Source organism: Chlorocebus sabaeus, chromosome 5 (genome assembly GCF_047675955.1).
Source record: "Chlorocebus sabaeus isolate Y175 chromosome 5, mChlSab1.0.hap1, whole genome shotgun sequence".
NCBI lineage: Eukaryota > Metazoa > Chordata > Mammalia > Primates > Cercopithecidae > Chlorocebus > Chlorocebus sabaeus.
Genome location: NC_132908.1, coordinates 18,528,233 through 18,546,290, shown reverse-complemented (window position 1 = coordinate 18,546,290; position 18,058 = coordinate 18,528,233). Strand labels below are relative to the sequence as shown.

The window sequence follows — 18,058 nt, the reverse complement described above, 5'->3', positions numbered from 1 at the left end:
CCAGAAATAAAACACATGGGTTGGGGGACAGAGAAAGAGATCTACAGGTGAAGCATGGAGGATTTTTAGGACAGTGAAACTACTCTGGATGATACTATAATGGCGGGTACATGTCATTATACATTTGTCCAAACCCATAGAATGTACAACACCGAAAACTAACGCTGATATAAACTATGGACTTTAGGTGATAGTGATGTGTTCACGTAAGCTCATCGGTTGTAACAAATGGACTGCTCTTGTGCAGGATGTTGATAAGAGGGAACGCTATGCCTGTGTGGGGACGGAGGGCATTTGGAAAATCTCTGTACCTTCAACTCAATATTGCAGTGAATCTAAAACAACTCTAAAAACCAAAATCTATTTAATTTTTTAAAATAAAACACACAACGTAAATCTGACAGGACTAGTAAACTGGTATCCCTTGGGCTGAATTCAGCTCGCAAACATGCATCCTGCCTGTCCTTGATGTCCATTCCTCCCATTATGGAATCCCAGCTTTTCTTTCAATAAATGGTCCACCTCCTCTCACAGTCAATGTGGTTTGGGAAGAACTTACCCCTTCTCTTGGCTTTGTCACTGGACACATGAGACACACGTTGCAATCAGTACATATATTTTTTGTTGGCTACAGAAATTTAACTCAAACTTGTGAGTTTAGTTGAGATGAGCCCCTGACTCAGGTTGGTTCACCAGGGGTCGTTCCCAGGACTTTTGTTCCAATTCTCTTTTCGTTCTGGTTATTAAGCTGATAGGATACATCTAGGGATGATGGTGTCCATCTTTTTATTATGTTGCAAAAATCTGCTTAAGAATGCAGCTAATCAAGGCAAAGCAGAAGCCATTGATGGAAACAGCCAGGTATGCTTTTGCTCCTGGATCAGCCAGGCCTGCAGTCCGGCAAACTTCTATATTTTCAGTTATAAGAGCCAATACATTCCTTTTTAAAAATAAAACTAGTTTAAGTTTTTCTTCAACAATTTCAATAAAAAGAGTCCCGGGGAATACACGGTTACTAAAGGAGCTGAGCTGGGATTCAAACCCAGGTCTGGATTTAAGCCTCAACAATTGACAGTTACACTACTTGCACTGCAATTAGGTTCTGCATTGAACATTCCAGGATGGACAGTTCCCCTGCCAGGAGGTGATCTAAATGCAGGAAAGGCAGATAACAGATAACCTTTGAGTGTCAACACAATGAGGTAAGAGGATGTTTCAGGAGAAAGACTGTCCATGTGGGAGGTAAACGGGGATGTGCAGGTCAGGAAAGACTTTGAGGTCAAGGTTATCCTTTAAGGAGTCCTGAAAAGCAGGGAGAAACCAGAGGGCAAACTACAGTCTGTGGAGGACAGAGGATTCAGCCAAGTGAACCCAGTGTGCTACAAGCCCCATTTCATCAGCCCTTCCATCTAGAACAACCTTAATCATAATCACTGTGTGTTTGCATTTCACTTCCTATCAATCTATCTGTCTATTCGTCTGTCTCCATCTCTCTGTGTCTCTCTTCACATCTCTGTCTCTCCCTGTTTCTCTAGCTGACCCTTTACTCTCCTTCCCTCCTAACTCCCTTTCTCACTTTGCCTTTCCCTCTCCCTCTTTCTTTGTACATATACTCTCCTAACTTCTGGAATGCAGCCCTCTCCGTCATCACCACCACCCTCGTCCAAGCCACTATCATTTCTCACATATCCAACATGACAACCTCAAAACTCGACTTCCCACTTCTATTCTTGCCTCTTTTCCATCAATTCTCCACCTCCCTGACATAGCAAGTATTTGAAAATGCAAATATAATCAGAGCACTCCCCTGCTTAAGACCGCGGATAAAGACCAAACTTCTCCCCATAGCCTACAAGACCTCACCCACTCTCTAACTGCATAGATCTCCTTGTACTGCACCTACACACACACACACACACTCTCTCTCTCTCTCTCTCTCTCTCTCTCTCTCCCTGGTCTCCCACCTCCTCAAAGAGTTCTTCTCACTCCCACCCCAGGGCCTCTGCACTGCCTCTTTCTTCTACCTGGGATGCTCCCCTCACCCCTAGACCAACATCCCTTCACCTACTTATCCTTCATCCCTTAATCCTTACTTATCCTTCACATTCAGCTCAAATATCACTTCCTCAGAGAAGCCTTCCCTGACTGCCAGACTACATAGAATTTTCCTTGACTCCCTGGTGCATGCTGGCTCATTCCTTTCACTTTTTTTATAACCCTTATCCAAGCCCCAACCACAGTTGGCTTGAGTGCACCATTGTCATACACAACCAATCAAGTGGATCAGCCCCTTGAGCAAATTATCTGTGTGTGTGTGTGAGTGTGTGTGTATGAATTAATTCATGCCTATATCTTGCTTAAAGATCCAGGAAAGCAGAGACCATATCAATTTTTAAAAACAATTGTATACCCAGAATCTCATACAGTGACTAGCATAAACACTTCTGGTTTGTTACAGTCCCCACTACTCCCTATTGCGTTCCCAACTCTGAGTAAAGTGTTAGTTGCAATTTAAGTTATGTTTATGTTGCTGTTTATCTTAAAGAATTATCCCTTCATACCGCTGCCTCTATCAAAGGGTGGAGAAACAGAATCTAGACCAAGAGGACCAAGAGTTTCCAGGAAAAATGGGAATAGCATATTTCCCATGAAAGTGAATAATGCAGACGGGTGTGGTGGCTCACACCTGTAATCCCAGCACTTTGGGAGGCCGAGGTGGGTGGATCACTTGAGGTCAAGAGTTTGAGACCATCCTGACCAATATGGTGAAACCTCATGTCTACTAAAAATACAAAAATTAGCCAGGCGTGGTGGCGGGTGACTGCAATCCCAGCTACTTGGGAGGCTGAGGCAGGAGAATCTCTTCAACCCGGGAAGCAGAGGTTGCAGTGAGCCAAAATGGCACACTGCATTCCAGCCTGGATGACAAGAGCAAGACTATGTCTCAAAAAAAAAAAAAAGAAGAAAAAGAAAGTGAAGAATATTTATTACGTGCCCAGGCTCACAGGTATTCAAGTGTGAAACTCCTCCTCTAAAATTCTGTATATATTTCTATTATGTTTATTTATTAATTCATCTAAGATTTATTTCTGGACACCGACCTGGCACTGCTCTTTGTACTTGGGATACAGTGAAGGGTAAGACAGATGAAGATCCTGCCTTCATGTTACAAAGCGCCTACATGACAGTGTGTAACGTTTCCTATCACTTACCTATCCTTCCACTAGTCTGAGCTCCTGGTGGTTTCAGCACAGGCTCTGGAGCCAACTGCCTTGGATTCAATTCCAACCGGGTGGTCTTGGGCAAATTACTAAACTTCTCTGCTTTGGTTTTCTCATCTGTGAAATGGGGCTAATAATTGTACCTTCCTTCCATTGTGATAATGCAATGAGTTAAGTCGTGGCTGTCTCTTAACAAACCCTCAGTAAATGTTAACTCTTGTCACTCACCTCTGTCTCCTCAGCAGAACTGGCTTCCTGGATGTGTGACCTATGTAGTCACTGAAGGTCCTATGCTTGGAAGGGCTCCATGCTTGGTTTAATGCTCTACTCTTGGTGTCTTGAAATTCTTAATAATTTTTGAACAAGAGACCCTGCATTTTTATTTTGCACTGGGACTTGCAAATTATGTGGCTGGTCCTGACCAGCGCATGTCATGTGTCCAGTAAAATTCTGTTGAAAGAATGAGTAAGTGAATGAATTCAGCCAACCACTGTTGTTGAACTGAGTCTGCCATTGTCATACAGAACCAATCAAGTGGATCAGCCCCTTGAGCAAAATTAAAAGACTTTTGTTGTTAACTCATCCTGCCCATTCCCTGGGACTTAGGAACACTTAAAGCTTGACCTAAGTCTTTGAAGATCTCATCCAGGCCAGGTGCATTGGCTCATGACCATAATCCCAGCACTTTAAGAGGCTGAGGCAGGAGTTTGAAACAAGTCCGTGCCATGTAGTGATACCCATCTCTTAAAAAAAAAAAAAAAAAAAACTCATCCAAACTATCCATTTTCCAGGAAGCTTGGACCTTGACAAACTGCCAGTGTTCCTGATGGAGCCAGCAGAGGACCCAATCCAATTCCCCATTCTCCAGAACCGCAGTCTGCACCGTTCACACTACACCCCTCTTTTTCTTGCAGCTCATCATTCCTGGGACAAAGGCATACCTGGTTTCTTTCATCCCCATTTTACAGATGGAGAAATAAAGGCTCGGACACAATAAGGTCCATCAACATTTTCCATGCAGCCCAGTCCCTCTGCCTAGTTAAGTTTGTAGTTCTGCGAAGAGTTTCTAACTAGAGCCCCAGAATTCAAACCACTCAAATCATTTTTGGAGTGACTAGTCATATGTGATCATTATATGCTAAATCCCCCTAACCCCAACAGCATTCTGAGACCCTGGCCTGCAAGGACAAGCAAAGGTAAACTCATCTCCCTGCAGGCCCTGAGTGCTGAGTCCTTTCATTCTTTCAACGTCTATTGAGAGTCTGCAGCATGCAGGCACCGTGTGAAGCTGAGATGCAACCAGGAACACAACAGACAAAAGGCCCTGCCTTTCTAAGGGAAAGTAAAATAAATAAATACAATGTGTATGGTCTGCTGATGGTGCTATACACTATGCAGAAAAATTAAGCAGGGAGGGACAGAGGATGTGAATACTTTGAGGTGGGAGAGGAATGGAGATTTCAACAGGGAGGAGAGTAGAGATTTCAATGGTAAATAGGATTATAAGGGAAAGCTTCAAAGAGAAAAGGACACATAAGCAAAGACCCTAAGAAGGTGAGGAAACAGCTTCCTGCAGCTGTGCAGAGGAAGAGCATTCCAGGCAAAGGGAATGGCCAGTGCAAAAGCCGGGAAGCCTTATCCATCATTCACAATGCAGAGGGCATCTCTGAAGAGACTAGGAGGGCTTTGCCAGATCCCATACATTTCCCCCCACCCCTGGCTAGCCCCAGCTTCTCATCTCAGTCTAACCGCCTGAGACCAATCCAATCTATAGGTTTTTGAACAATTATTTATTGAGCTTCTACAATGGCCAGCCACTGCTTTATTCATCATTGCAGCGGTGTTCTTGTTTTCTTTGTGTTTGCAGTAGTCATATTTAATCGAGAGAGGTCACAATAAAATTTCAGCATCTAATGGGGTCTGAAATCTCAGCCCTGGCCTCACTGGGCTGGGTCCATGTGACTCTGTAATCTGCCCTTTTGTGGGGCCACGTGCCTCCTTGCTTACTACAGACCCAGCTAGATCCAGTAGATGCCCCCCTTATGCAGACTGTCTGGCTCTGTATGCTTTGAGATTTCCACTCTGCCCTAGAGTGTCCTCCATCCTTGCCTAGGGTAACCCCTAACAAAGACAAGAACTAGATACATGCTCTTTGCTAGTCTTGAGGGCCAGGGGTCCGCTCCACGTTGGGAGACCTGGAAGAGGCTGGGGAAAGCTCAGCCAGTTACTTCTCTCCAGGAATGGATGTGATAGAGGGGTGAGGGGCGTTGGGAAGCAGTGGGGGCGGGGTCTTAGGCTTCTCAGACCCATCACAGCTCTTTGCACAGGCAGCTGCTACAGTCTGCTCCTGGGGATGCCTGGCCTGGGTACTCCTGCAGAATCTTTAACTCTCTCACACTCACTGTCTTGAGCCCCAGACAGATCTCTCTCTCTTTCTCTTTCTCTCTCTCTCTCTCTCTCTCCACCCCCCCCCCCCAAAGTCTGTGGTGGCCACACCGGGAACCCTCCACCTGCCTGCCCTGAGGAGAAAGGACCACCCACCCACACATTGCTTGGATCCCACCTGCTTTACCAATGCTACCCTTCACACAACCTTCAAGCACTCTAGACAAGCCCCCATGTCTCCCACGTGCGTTTGTGCAAGTTTGGAGTGCCCTGTGAGTGTGGTCTTGTGCACAGTGATGAGGATGCCTGAGCGTTTTCAAGGATCTGGGTGTGGGATGGGAGGGCATCTGCGTGCATGAGTGAGAGTGTGAGTACACCGCATGCCTGGGTATTGTGTGTCTTTGTGTGAGCGTGGGCGAGTGCGTGTTTGAGTGGCTGCAACATCCTTATCCCTGACTGAAGGGCGGCATGCAGGAGGGGCTTCTCTTAGCCAGTCTGTATCCTCTTCAAACGCACTCCAGTTAGGGGACAGTCCACCGGCGGCCACCCCCAGTGTCGCCACACACACGCACAGGGATGCACGCACCCCTCTTTCCAGAGCCAGCAAGCTCAGCTCCACTGGTCCAGGAAAACCGTCAACCTTTTAGCATCCTCGCTGCTCCAACAGCCCCACCCCTTCCCCCGTTCTTTGCCCTAGGTGTAGAATCCTCTCTCTGGAGATGGACTGGAAGCATTGGCAAGGGGCAAGAGAGGTGGCTGCGAGGAGAGTGGAGAAAGGCAAACTGAGGACACGCTGGAGGAGTGAAGAGCCGCTGCGGGAGAGGCAGATCCCACCCACACCACTCCCCTCCCTCGGGGTTGGAGATGGGGGTAGCCTGTTTTCCACCCCGGTCTTCCTTCGGGGTTCCCAGGTCTAACTGCATCTTCTCCCCTGAAACTGGAGCCAAGCGAGGCGGCTGGACCCCCTCCTCTCCCGCATCCCTCCCACCCCACACAGACTCCGCGTCCAGGCAGCCGCTGATTGGCTGCGGGGAGCGGCGTCCCAGCCCCCCGGCTTTGAGGCGGGAGTGGAGCGGGTCCGAGGTGGGAGGTGCACAGACGGGCTCCGGGAGCCCCTCCCGAGGCTCCGCGCCGCGCGCCCCGCACCCTGCGCCCCGCGCCCTGCGGGAGGGCTGAGCCGGGACTCCAGGCGGGCAGGTGCGGAGCGAGGAGAGGGGATCACAGCCAAGGGTAGGAGCCAGTCCTGCGGTGAGAGAGGCGCTGCTGCTCCAGCTGCTGCCTCCGCCGCCGCCGCCACTGAGCCGGCGACCAGAGTCGGGCTGGCAGGCCGGGCGCGAAGCGGCGAGAGGAGCGAGGGGCGCGCTCATGGAGCACACGCACGCCCACCTCGCAGCCAACAGCTCGCTGTCTTGGTGGTCCCCCGGCTCGGCCTGCGGCTTGGGCTTCGTGCCCGTGGTCTACTACAGCCTCTTGCTGTGCCTCGGTTTACCAGGTGAGGGGCGTGGGGGAGAGGGAGGGAAGTCAGGAACCCCCAGTGCCGGGTAACCCTGCCCAGAATCCCCCGTCCTCCCCCGTGCGTTCCCTGGCACCCACTCGGAAAAAGTTTAAGCTTTAAGGTCAACTGCGGAGATTTCCACATGGGGGGAGGAAGTTGCTGTGCCCTGGCTGGGGACCGTGTGTGTGTGTGTGTGTGTGTGTGTGTGTGTGTGTGTGTGTGTGTTTCATGACTGTGACGGCGGGCGATGAGCTTGGCGTGTGAGCGCAGATTCGAAGGTGCATTTGTGCGCGCGTCTGGAGGGGGCGGCTTTCATGGGGTCGGGGCGTAGAGGGCTGTGTATGTGTTTGGCTTAACTGTATGTTCTGGACAGAAGGCTTCGCGGAGGCTTCCCTTCTCCCGTGGCCCCGGCACGTCCACCCCACTTGGGGCAGCTCTGCCTCTCTGCCTGACACGAAATGAAGCTGGAGACCCTGACACTGAGCACTCTCTTGCTCGGGGAGGTGGGGGGGCACTGGGATGGAGAAAGGATGCCTAGCAAGAAAAGGGTCTCCCAGCTGGCTAAGGAGAATCAGGGGTTGGCTCTGGGACCGTGCCCTGGCCAGGGCAAGGGTGCAGAGACACACAGGGCAGCCTGCGGTGACTGCCACCTCAGGGGGTCACAGTCTCCTTGAGGACATGGCTGGCCCCCTGGCTTGGCCTCCAGGTTTACCCACCCTGGGCAGCTCACGCTGCTGCGGATGTCTGGCTGGTCTCACATCTTAATGTCCTTTTCAAAGTGTGGCTGAGACTTGTGCTGAATTCCTGAAGAGAGCTGAGCTGCCGAGAAGGAGGGAGTGCTTGCCTGGGCTGTGTGCAAGAGAGAGGAAGAGAGAGAGACAGGTTTTTTCCTGGGGCTCCAGCTTGGGGTGGACCCTCCTCACAGGCAGTCTTGGTGGCAGATAGATTCCGAAAGATTACTTGCCTGCAGAGAGGAGAGAGGGACTGAGAGAAGCGGAGATAAAGAGAGGAAAAAAATCCAGTGTACACCCTAAAATCTTAGCATCATCTCGCTAGTCATCTCTTAGTCTGCGAACCTTAGCATCTTGCTATCCTGGGAACTTGGGAGCTGGATTTCTGAGAGCCTGGCTGAGATTTCCTTTCCAAAACATTCAACTTGGCAGTCAGGGCCCCTGATGAGATTGCTTCAATAAATCCCCCCTCTCAAATTTGGCAGGCATGAGAAAGCGCAAGTTTACTAATGTGTGAGCCTCTCTCCCCCAGTCCGTGATGAGGCTTCTATTTCTAACTAATCGCCCCGACTGCCCTAGGAGAGCAGCTCAGCCTCTGATTTGCCCTGCCGGGGTGGTAGCACATGTCCTGTAATTACCTTGAGCTGGGATTGATTTCAGTCCAGGTTCTACCTCCCCTCTTCAGCCCTTTGGAGCTTCTCTCCCCAGAGCACTGCTTTGGGAAATGAGTTTTTGAGAAGGTTGGTTATTTGGTGATGCTTGCTGAACCGGAAAAGTGTCAGAACCTCTTTCCCCCTCAGTATTCCCATCAGAATGCCCCCCACCCCACAATCCACCCACCCTTGCACCTCCTCTACCGAGTGAGGTAGCCACTCACTCACTATCCCAGGCTTTTCTAATGAAACCATTTAAGGGACAGAGACAAAGACAAGCAGAGGTTGACCCTTCAAGAGTTCAAAGCAGGGACAAGAGGATGAAGAAAATGAGGAAAAGCTTAGACCTTCAAAGACCTCAAGGTGGAAGCCAAGGTACCTCACACCTTCACGTCCCAACTCCTATGCCAGTTAGGGCCTTCCTAACACACAGCATTGACATCTACCGTATGCCAGGCACTGTGCTAGCCACAGGCTTAGCCCAGAGCTTGAGAACTTAAAAGCATGAAGCTAGGGTTAGGATTTGGCTGTTGTTGACGTCTTCATATCCTCGACTAATAGTTTTGGCCACTGTGGTATGCCAAGTATTAACTGGGTGTCAAAAGGACTCAAAGACTCCTAGGATGCAGTCTCTGAGTTCCAGGAGCTCCCAGATGGAAGTGCATGATTCCGGAGGCAGAAGGACCTAGCAACCTAGAGAAGAATGGTTGGGGAGGCCAGGCTTATCCAAAAGTCTTGGTCTGTTAGCAAGTTTCCTTAACAGCCCACAAGGCTGGTTCAAAGGTGAATTCTTTAAGTCATTCTCTTAAAACCATAAGGGGAGACAAGTATGTCCTGGCAATGAAGAGTGAGTGTTAATCCGGGTTCTGCTGGGGTTAGGTTGCAGGCTTTTCATGTCTCTGTGCCTCAGTTTCCACAACTATAAAATGGGAATCATGAGAATAGCTATCCCCTGGAGTGGTGCTGAGAAGTAAGGATGTTGCTGGAGATGATGGCACAAGTGAAACGCTCGCCTTGGTGCCTGACATTCATTGATTGACACTGCACTGCTGCAGTCATAGTTATTATGAAGCCGATCAAGTCATAAGGAGGGGGGTCTGCTTGATCAGCCCCACCAGTGACCAGAGGAGGGACTGAGATACACAGAGTAAAGCATTCAGGTCAGCATGTAACTCCACGTGTTGAGCTCGCCACAGTGGTCCCCACCCATCACCTCCCCTCCCCAGCCACCAGCAATTAGCAAACTCTCATTACTCCACCACTGACTGGGAGACGCAGCTTTGCTGGGTGTGGAGTAACAGACCGCAGGCCTTGCTCACATTGTTGGAAACTGAGATTTTAAATGAATCACTATTCCTGGCAGTGGACTCACCCCAAGTTTCCCAAATTCTCGCAGTAGTGGTTGGAGACGTGGGTGGGAACTGAGGGATGGATGGGGAGTGCCTGAATGTTTAGCAACAGCAGAGCTAGTATCACAGGAACATGGTGGATGTCTCTGACTACCTTCAGTCTCTAGGTTGGGAGGAAGAGCTAGGGGATTGCCCCAGACAGTCTAATTTTTAACTGGTTGGTGTAGGATCGAAGGAATTCTAATGCAAAATATGGGTACAGCTTTACCACTTAAGAACTCTCCACCTCTCTCCACCATAATTTTCCCCATCTGCAAAATGGGGCTAACAGCAGTACCTGTTACCCACACAGGTGGTATATATTAAATAAGATCATCTACGTAAAAATGGCTTAGCACAGTGCCTTGTCTGAGAAAAGCACTTATTCCTCACTCAGTGACTTCTCCATACCGGATCTCTGTCACCTATATTATTGCACTTAATCCCTGCCACACCTCTGCGACCCATGCCTGTCTTCGAACTCATTTTACAATGAACAAACTGAGACTCAGAAAAACGGAGCGTCTTATCTATGGTTGCACTGTCAGGTCGGCATGCAAACATACTGCCTTATTAAACAGTGCAATAAAGCAAGCAGTGCAATTTCATTGTATGGCTTTGCCTTCATTACTGCCAGGCAGTTGTTTGAACTAACCTCGGTCCCTCATTTCTGTGCTCCGTGGAGAAAATCGGTGTCCCACCTGTTCCTAAAACTCCACCTCTTTCCCTCTTTCCTCCTCCTTTTTAAGTAAGCAAGATGTTTCTCACTTCTTGAGACACACAAAATAAGTCAGCAGAGCCTAAAAGGAAGGATTGGGACACTCATTGGGCCAACTGGAATGAGACAGTGCAAAAGAGACAGCAATGCAGGAGAAAATGATGAACTTGAGCCCCTGGGGGAAGAGAGTGAGAGGGAGGATAGGTGAACCAGCTTGATAAGGAAGGAGCAGAGTGAAATTAAACTGAGACTCGAGAGATTTTTTAAAAATTACCTTCTAAAGAGGGCCATGGATGTGCAGAAAGACAAAGTGATGAAAGAGATGATGGTTTGAAACTGAATGCTGCCCAGCAGAAGGATGCATTTCCGCCACTGCCAAGTGAGGATGATAACATCTGTAACATATGCCTTTGAGGGTTGGTGCAAGATGAAGGCAGATGATGAGTCTGTAGCCTGGCAGATAGTAAATAAGCCTGACGCATGGTAGTTACCATTGTTGTTCACTAGAAGTAGAAAACTGGTGACCTGTCAGCTGGACTGAGGCCTGCAGATATGTTTTTTTTTACCATGTAAACATTTTTAATGAGAGAAAATGGAATAAACAGGTTAAAGGGACACACTCTGGAGCTGAACCTCTGGGGTCTGAGTCCTGGCTGTGCTGCTTACAAGTTATGTGACCTTGGGCTAGTGACTTTAACCAGTTTGTGCCTCAGTTTCTCTGTTTAAACTGGGGGTGATTATAATAATAGTCTACACTTCATAGGGTTGCTGTGAAGATTAAACGGGCTGAGCACTGAGCGCAATGCCTGGAATATGGTAAGTACTCTATAAGTTATCTTTTCATCATTTAAAAATTAGGAAAAAGTGCCAACTCACTTTGTGACACCAGCTTTATCAAAACCGGACAAAGACATTACAAAAAAAGAAAACTACAACCAAATGTTCCTCATGAACATAGACACAAAAATCATCAACAACATATTAGCAATTTGAATCCAGCAATATATAAGAGGAATAACAAATCAGAATCAACTTGAGTTTATCCCAGGAATACAACACTGGCTCGACATGTGAAAATCACTCAGTATAACTAATCATATTAACAAACTAAAAAAAAATTTAAAGCCATATGATCCATCTCAATAAATGCAGAAAAAGCATTTGACAAAATTTAACATCCATTTGTGATAAAAACTCATCAAACTAGGAAGAGAAAAACAACCTATTTAACTTGATAAAGGGCATCTATAAATAATTTACATGTTACAACACATTTAAAGATAAAAAAAACTGAATGCTTTTTCCCTAAGATCTAGAACAAGGCAAGGATGACTGCTCTCACCACTACTATTAAACATCATACTGGAAGAAGTCCTAGCCAGTGCAATAAGGCAAGAAAAAGAAATAAAATTTATACAGAAAGAAAGGAATTAACTACTTCTGGTTCACAGATGATACAATGGCCTTCCTAGAAAATCACAAAGACTCCACACCAAAAAAACTCCTAAGAACTAATAAGTGAGTTCAGCATGTTTGCAGGATACATGGTTAGTATGTAAAAACCTATTGTATGTTTATATACTACCAGTGAACAATTTGAAATCAAAAATTGGAAATTTTATAAAATAGATTTCCAAGTTCCCTTAAAAACACCAGAAGAATTGACATTAGATTCACATGCCCGGAAGGCAGCAATTTTCTGAAGCTAAGAAATAGCTGCTTGCTTTATTTTATTTTTCCTTTCTTCTTCTTCTTTTTTTTTTTTTTTTTTGGCATTAAATAGATAATGATATTCATGTGACTCAAAACCTAAAAATATAAAAAGGTACACATTGGAAAGTCTCCCTTCCATCACTTTCTCCTGTTCACCACTTCTCAAATCCACCACCACAGAGGTAACCACTGTTATTAGTGTTTTAGTTTCTTATGTATTCTTTCAGGGTATCTTCATGCATATCCAAGAAAATATGAATTATGGACTTCAACTCTCCCTTTTTTTCACTGTCCCCAAAATGAGCACATTATACACATTGTCCTACATTTACTCTTTTTCCTCTTAATATATTAATCATCTATGATGGTCTATATAAAGCTTTCACATTCTTTTACACAGCTGTATTGTATTCCATTGTGTATTTGAATCATAGTTTCTTGGTTGGCTGCCCCCCTTTCAAAAGCACATAGGCACTCCAATTCCTTTTTTTTTTTTTTTTTTTTTTTTTTTTGAGATGGAGTTTTGCTTTAGTTGCCCAGGCTGGAGTGCAATGGCATAATCTTGGCTCACCGCAACCCCTACCTCCTGGGTTCAAGCAATTCTTCTTCCTCAGCCTCCCGAGTAGCTGAGATTACAGGCATGCACCACCATGCCTGGCTAATTTTGTATTTTTAGTAGAGACGAGGTTTCTCCATGTTGGTCAGGCTGGTCTCGAACTCCCGACCTCAGGTGATCCACCCGCCTTGGCCTCCCAAAGTGCTGGGATTACAGGCAAGAGCCACTGTGCCTGGCCGGCACTCCAATTCTGAATAGTCCCTAATGGTGTGCCTAATTGACCTCTGTAACCTGTATGACTCATCCTTAGGCACATTTGACTATAGGAATCCTATTATAGCAGTGAGAAAAAGAGCACTTCATTATTCCAGGTTTGCTCTGGCAATAATTCACTATGTGACCTTGGCCAAGTTATTCTTAATGGGTCTCTCAAAGGCCCAGGGGAACCAGGTTCTGCTGTGTTGCCGTAGTTGGAGACATGGCCCTATGGACAGGACATGAGCATAGACCAATGATGTAGCTATGCTGGAGGCTGCCTGGGCTGGCTTTGGTCTGGGGTTCAGTACAGCACTTTTGTAGTTTTCGCTCCTGCTTAGTTTTTGTAACGATCATGTTAGTTTTGTTTTGTGAGGTTGAGTGTAAAATATATTGCTTCGGAACTGGTCGTGGATTTAAATCCTGTATCTTAACCGTGTTTGCTATGTGATCACAGGTATAACACTTCACCTCTCTGAGCCCCAGTTTTCCCATCCGCAAGAAAGTGGGCAGTTGAGTTTAGCAGTTAAGCAGTGGTCTCTGAAGTCAAACTGACTGGCTTTGAATCCTGCTCCCCTGACTACAAATCTGTGACCTTGGGCACATTTTTCACCCTCTCTGAGCCTCAGTTTCTTTGGCTGTGAGATGGAATAACAATACTTCTCTCATTGTGCTGTTTTGGGGATTAAATGAAATTATAAAATGCTTAGCACTATTCTTGGCACGTGTTCACTCTCACATAAAGTAAGAGTTCAGTAAATGCTATTAACCTTCTGTGCCCTGGATTGGTTGCTGTGGCGATTAGAAATAAAATATGAAAAGGCTTCTCACAGTGCCTTCCACATTGTAGGAGCTCGGCGAATAGTAACTCGCATTGTTTTATTGTCTAACATGTCCACGTGCTCGAGCCTTGTAAATGCCCTGTAGCCACACATCACTCTGTACATAGGTCTTTTCCATGAATCCACGATTTCACTCAAAGTGGAAATGAAATAACATGCCCTGACAAACTAGAAGAGAATGATCCAATGGATTAAGCAATCAATTCCATCATAAGCCTAGGGAATTTGTCCCCCTAAAAGAGTTGCCTGTGATTCAGTGAAACGCCCAGAAATAATATCAGTGCAGAACATGAAATGGCCTTCAGCTGCAGCTGGCAGAGACCAATGAGCACCACCAGCAAGGTTGTCCTGGATACTGCAGTCAGAATCATGAACAGAAAGGGTCCTGCCTCTGAACCTCCATGTGGATCTGAAACGTATTGGCAAATGCTGATAGCCAGTGCCAGACCCGCAGAGGGCACCATGAAATGATAGTGGCCAGGTGTCTTGAATTCAAATATTTAAACGGAGCAATCAGATAATGTAAATGAACAAAGTAGTCTAGTTTTTAAGAAATGCTTCACTTACCCAAAGAATCATGCTTCTCTGCAGTTTTTCTGAGAGCTTGTGGCTCTCCTCATCTCTTATTTTCTCTCAGTTATAGAAAGAGATGTACAAAACAAACAAGAAACCCCCAAACTATTCCTCTTAATAATTGCTAACACACTTACAGTGCTTACTATGTACTAAGTATTCTTCAAAACACTTCAAATGCATTAACTTATTTAACTTTTTTTTGAGACCGTCTCACTGTGTCGCCCATACTGGAGTGTGGAGTGCAGTGGCACGATTTCAGCTCACTGCAAGCTCCATTTCTCAGGTTCAAGCGATTCCCCTGTCTCAGCCTCCCGAGCAGCCGGAATTACAGCCGTGCGCCACCATGCCCGGCTTATTTTTTGTGTTTTTAGTAGAGATGGGGTTTCACCATTTTGGCCAGGCTGATCTCAAACTCCTGGCCTCAAGTGATCCGCCCACCCCGGCTTCCCACAGTGCTGGGATTACAGGTGTGAGCCGCTGCGCCTGGCCTCATTTAACTTATAATGATTCTTTGACGATTCTTTGAGGCATGTATACATTACACCCATTTTTCAGGTGAGAACTTTGAGACACTTCCCCAAGGTCACACAGTGAAGAAATGACAGGGCAGTATTCAGTACTGCTTCTCAGCTTTCATATCAGAAAGCAGCAGCAAATGCTCCTCAATGATAACCAACATTCAGACCAGGTCGAGGGAGGTGGGAGTGACCACAACAGAAAAGCTAGGGACTGAGGGAGCTAGAAAGTGCCACTGTCACTCCACTTTCCAGCCAGTGGTTCGGTGTTGCCAAGTTGTTCAAAAAATCTAGAAATCTAGATTTTCATATGAAATGTCCGTTGTTTCACATGTTGGCAACTAATTCAAAAATTTCAAAAACACTATGTGAGCCAACACTTTGTGAGCCAAACCAAACATATCTGCAGACTTGATATGGCCCACCACACTGCCAATTCACAAACTAAGGGGTTGGAAAAGCTGCAAGAAGCACCAAAAAACACCAATGGAGTTACAGGGGTGGAGAAAAAAAAGAAGAAGAATCTAGAGGGAGGATTGAGGAAAAACAGGGATGGAGACACAGGGAAATATGTGGCTAAAGTGGAAAAGCATGCCAACCCATGAAACCAGGGATTTGGGATAACCTGGAATAAAGAACTCCAAAATATACCACAAATTGCATGCTAACAACACCTTGAAACACAAATCCACCATTTTGCGGGGGGAACAGGAAGTGTCCTTACAACCTGCCAGCGTGGTGGATCAGGATGTAGGCTCCGTGGTCCCCAGACCTGCGTTCAAATTCCAGCCTCATCGTTTCCTATTAATGGGGCTCTGGCAAGTGGCTTCACCCTTTCTGAGCCTCAGTGTTCCTATCTGCAGTTCCTTTCTCACAGGATTCATGGTGTGGCTGAAATGAGAAAATTCAGGGTTGCATGGGGCACAGTGTCTGGTACTAGCCATTACCATGTGCTAAGAATTCTTCAAAACACTTCAAATGCATTAACTTATTTAACTTTTTTGTTGTTCTTTGAGACAGAGTCCCAGTGTGTCGCCTAGGCTGGAGTGTGGAGTGCAGTGGTGCCATTTCAGTTCACTGCAAGTTCCACCTCCCAGGTTCAAGTGATTCTCCTGCCTCAGTCTCTCAAGTAGCTGGAATTACAGCCACCATCCCCAGCTAATTTTTTGTGTTTTTGGTAGAGACAGGGTTTCACCATGTTGGCCAGGCTGGTCTTGAACTCCCGGTCTCAAGTGATCCACCCACCTCGGCTTCCCAACGCACTGGAATTACAGCTGTGAGCAGTAATGGTTGCCATGTTTTCTATGAGCCCAAACATCCCCATTTTATAAAATGAGGAATCTGCTGAGCTAGGAATGTGGTATGGTTGAAGTTTGTGTCCCCACCCAAATCTCATCTTGAATTGTAATCTCCAGGTATTTAGGGAGAGACCTGACGGAAAATTATTAGATTAAGGGGTGGTTTCCCTCATGCTTTTCTCATGATAGAAAGTGAGTTATCACAAGATCCGTCGGTTTTATAACACAGTTTTCCCTGCTCTTGCTAGCTCTCTCTTTCCTGCCACCATGTGAAGTAGGTCTTTGCTTCCCCTTCGCCTTCCACCATGATTGTAAGTTTCCTGAGGCCTCCCCAGCCATGTGGAACTGTGAGTCAATTAAATCTCTTTCCTTTATAAATTACCTAGTCTCAGGTATGTCTTTGTAGCAGTGTGAGAATGGACTAATACAGAATAGCAGAGTCTTAACCAGAACTTACTTTTCCCAAGTCTCAGTTCACTTTTCATGAAATCACACTGCTAGCAGTCTCTTAGGAGGAAGCAAAAGAATAGGAGTAAAGGAAAAAGAGGCTGGGAGATTTGAGAGCTCAGAATGATTGTCTAGATATTTTTGGTTTGTTTTGTTGGTATATAGGATTATTTTAGGTGGTACAAGTCTGTAGCATTGAATCTCTTTTCAGCTGTCTTAATCCTTCTGATTCCATGAAAGGGAAAGTTTCAGCTTGGTGCTAGTGTATGTTTAACACCTTTTTAAATGTGTGCTAAATCTCCCTCTTTTTCTTTTTTTTCAGACAGGGGCTCGCTCTGTTGCCCAGGCCGGCAGTGCAGTGGCTCACTCATAGCTCACTGCAGCCTTGAACTCCTGGGCTCAAGTGATCCTCCCATCTCAACCTCCTGAGTAGCTAGGACTACAGGCACATGCCACTGCACTCAGTTTAAATCTCTCTTTTGAATAGACACAGAGCAAGCCTTGGGCTCAGACCTTGGCAGGCAGCAGCACCTAGCTGGAGTTTAATGTGACTCTTGTATTGTCATTGTATTTCTGTTTAAGGCTACCTCCTGTTTACAACGGGGAAAGGAGGCTGATTTTTGATCTGGGGTGGTTATATACATGTACCATCCAATAGAATAACCACTAGCTGCATGTAGCTAGTGAGCATTTGACATTTCACTAGTGCAACTGTGGAACTGAATTTTTTATTTTTTATTTCATTTCATTTCAGTTAATTTACAACTAAAATCGCATACTCAATTCAGTTAGCAGAAAATGACTGTATACTTGGAACAATTTGAGTATGTGAATCTACTCTTTCAATCATACATTTTATGACATCTAAATAGAAGTCAGAGACTTCCAATGAAAATTTATCATCCATAGAGATATGTGCTGGAAGCGTGAAATGCACACTAGATTTTTAAAATTTAGCATGAAAAAAAGTGAAATATCTCATCGATAATTTACATAAATTACATTTTGGATGTACATAGTTAAATAAAATATATTGTTAAAATTACCTTCTGCTTCTTTTTACTTTATTAATGTGGCTACTAGGAAAATTTTAATTGCATATGTGACTCATATTTATATTGGGAAGCAAAATTATATAAAGTGTAAATTTAAGGGAAAAAAGGCAAATCACTTTCAAACAAAATGCTAAATAAAATGATAGTACTGGTGACACAAGAACGCAGCAAAAATCACAAAGTTGATGGGTGTCTTCATCTGTTTCGGCT

The 18,058-nt window shown here is 45.9% G+C and overlaps 1 protein-coding gene across 1 annotated transcript in view; it reads left to right on the top strand.

Annotated features, from left to right (window-relative positions):
• Window positions 1-6,700: 6,700 nt before the first annotated feature.
• GPR139 (G protein-coupled receptor 139) overlaps window positions 6,701-18,058 on the top strand; it is a 44,367-nt gene continuing 33,009 nt past the window's right edge. Inside the window, exon 1 of the mRNA XM_007987090.3 lies at window positions 6,701-7,098. Coding sequence (XP_007985281.2) covers window positions 6,972-7,098 — 127 coding nt within the window. The 5' untranslated portion in view covers window positions 6,701-6,971. The remainder of the gene's footprint in view (window positions 7,099-18,058) is intronic.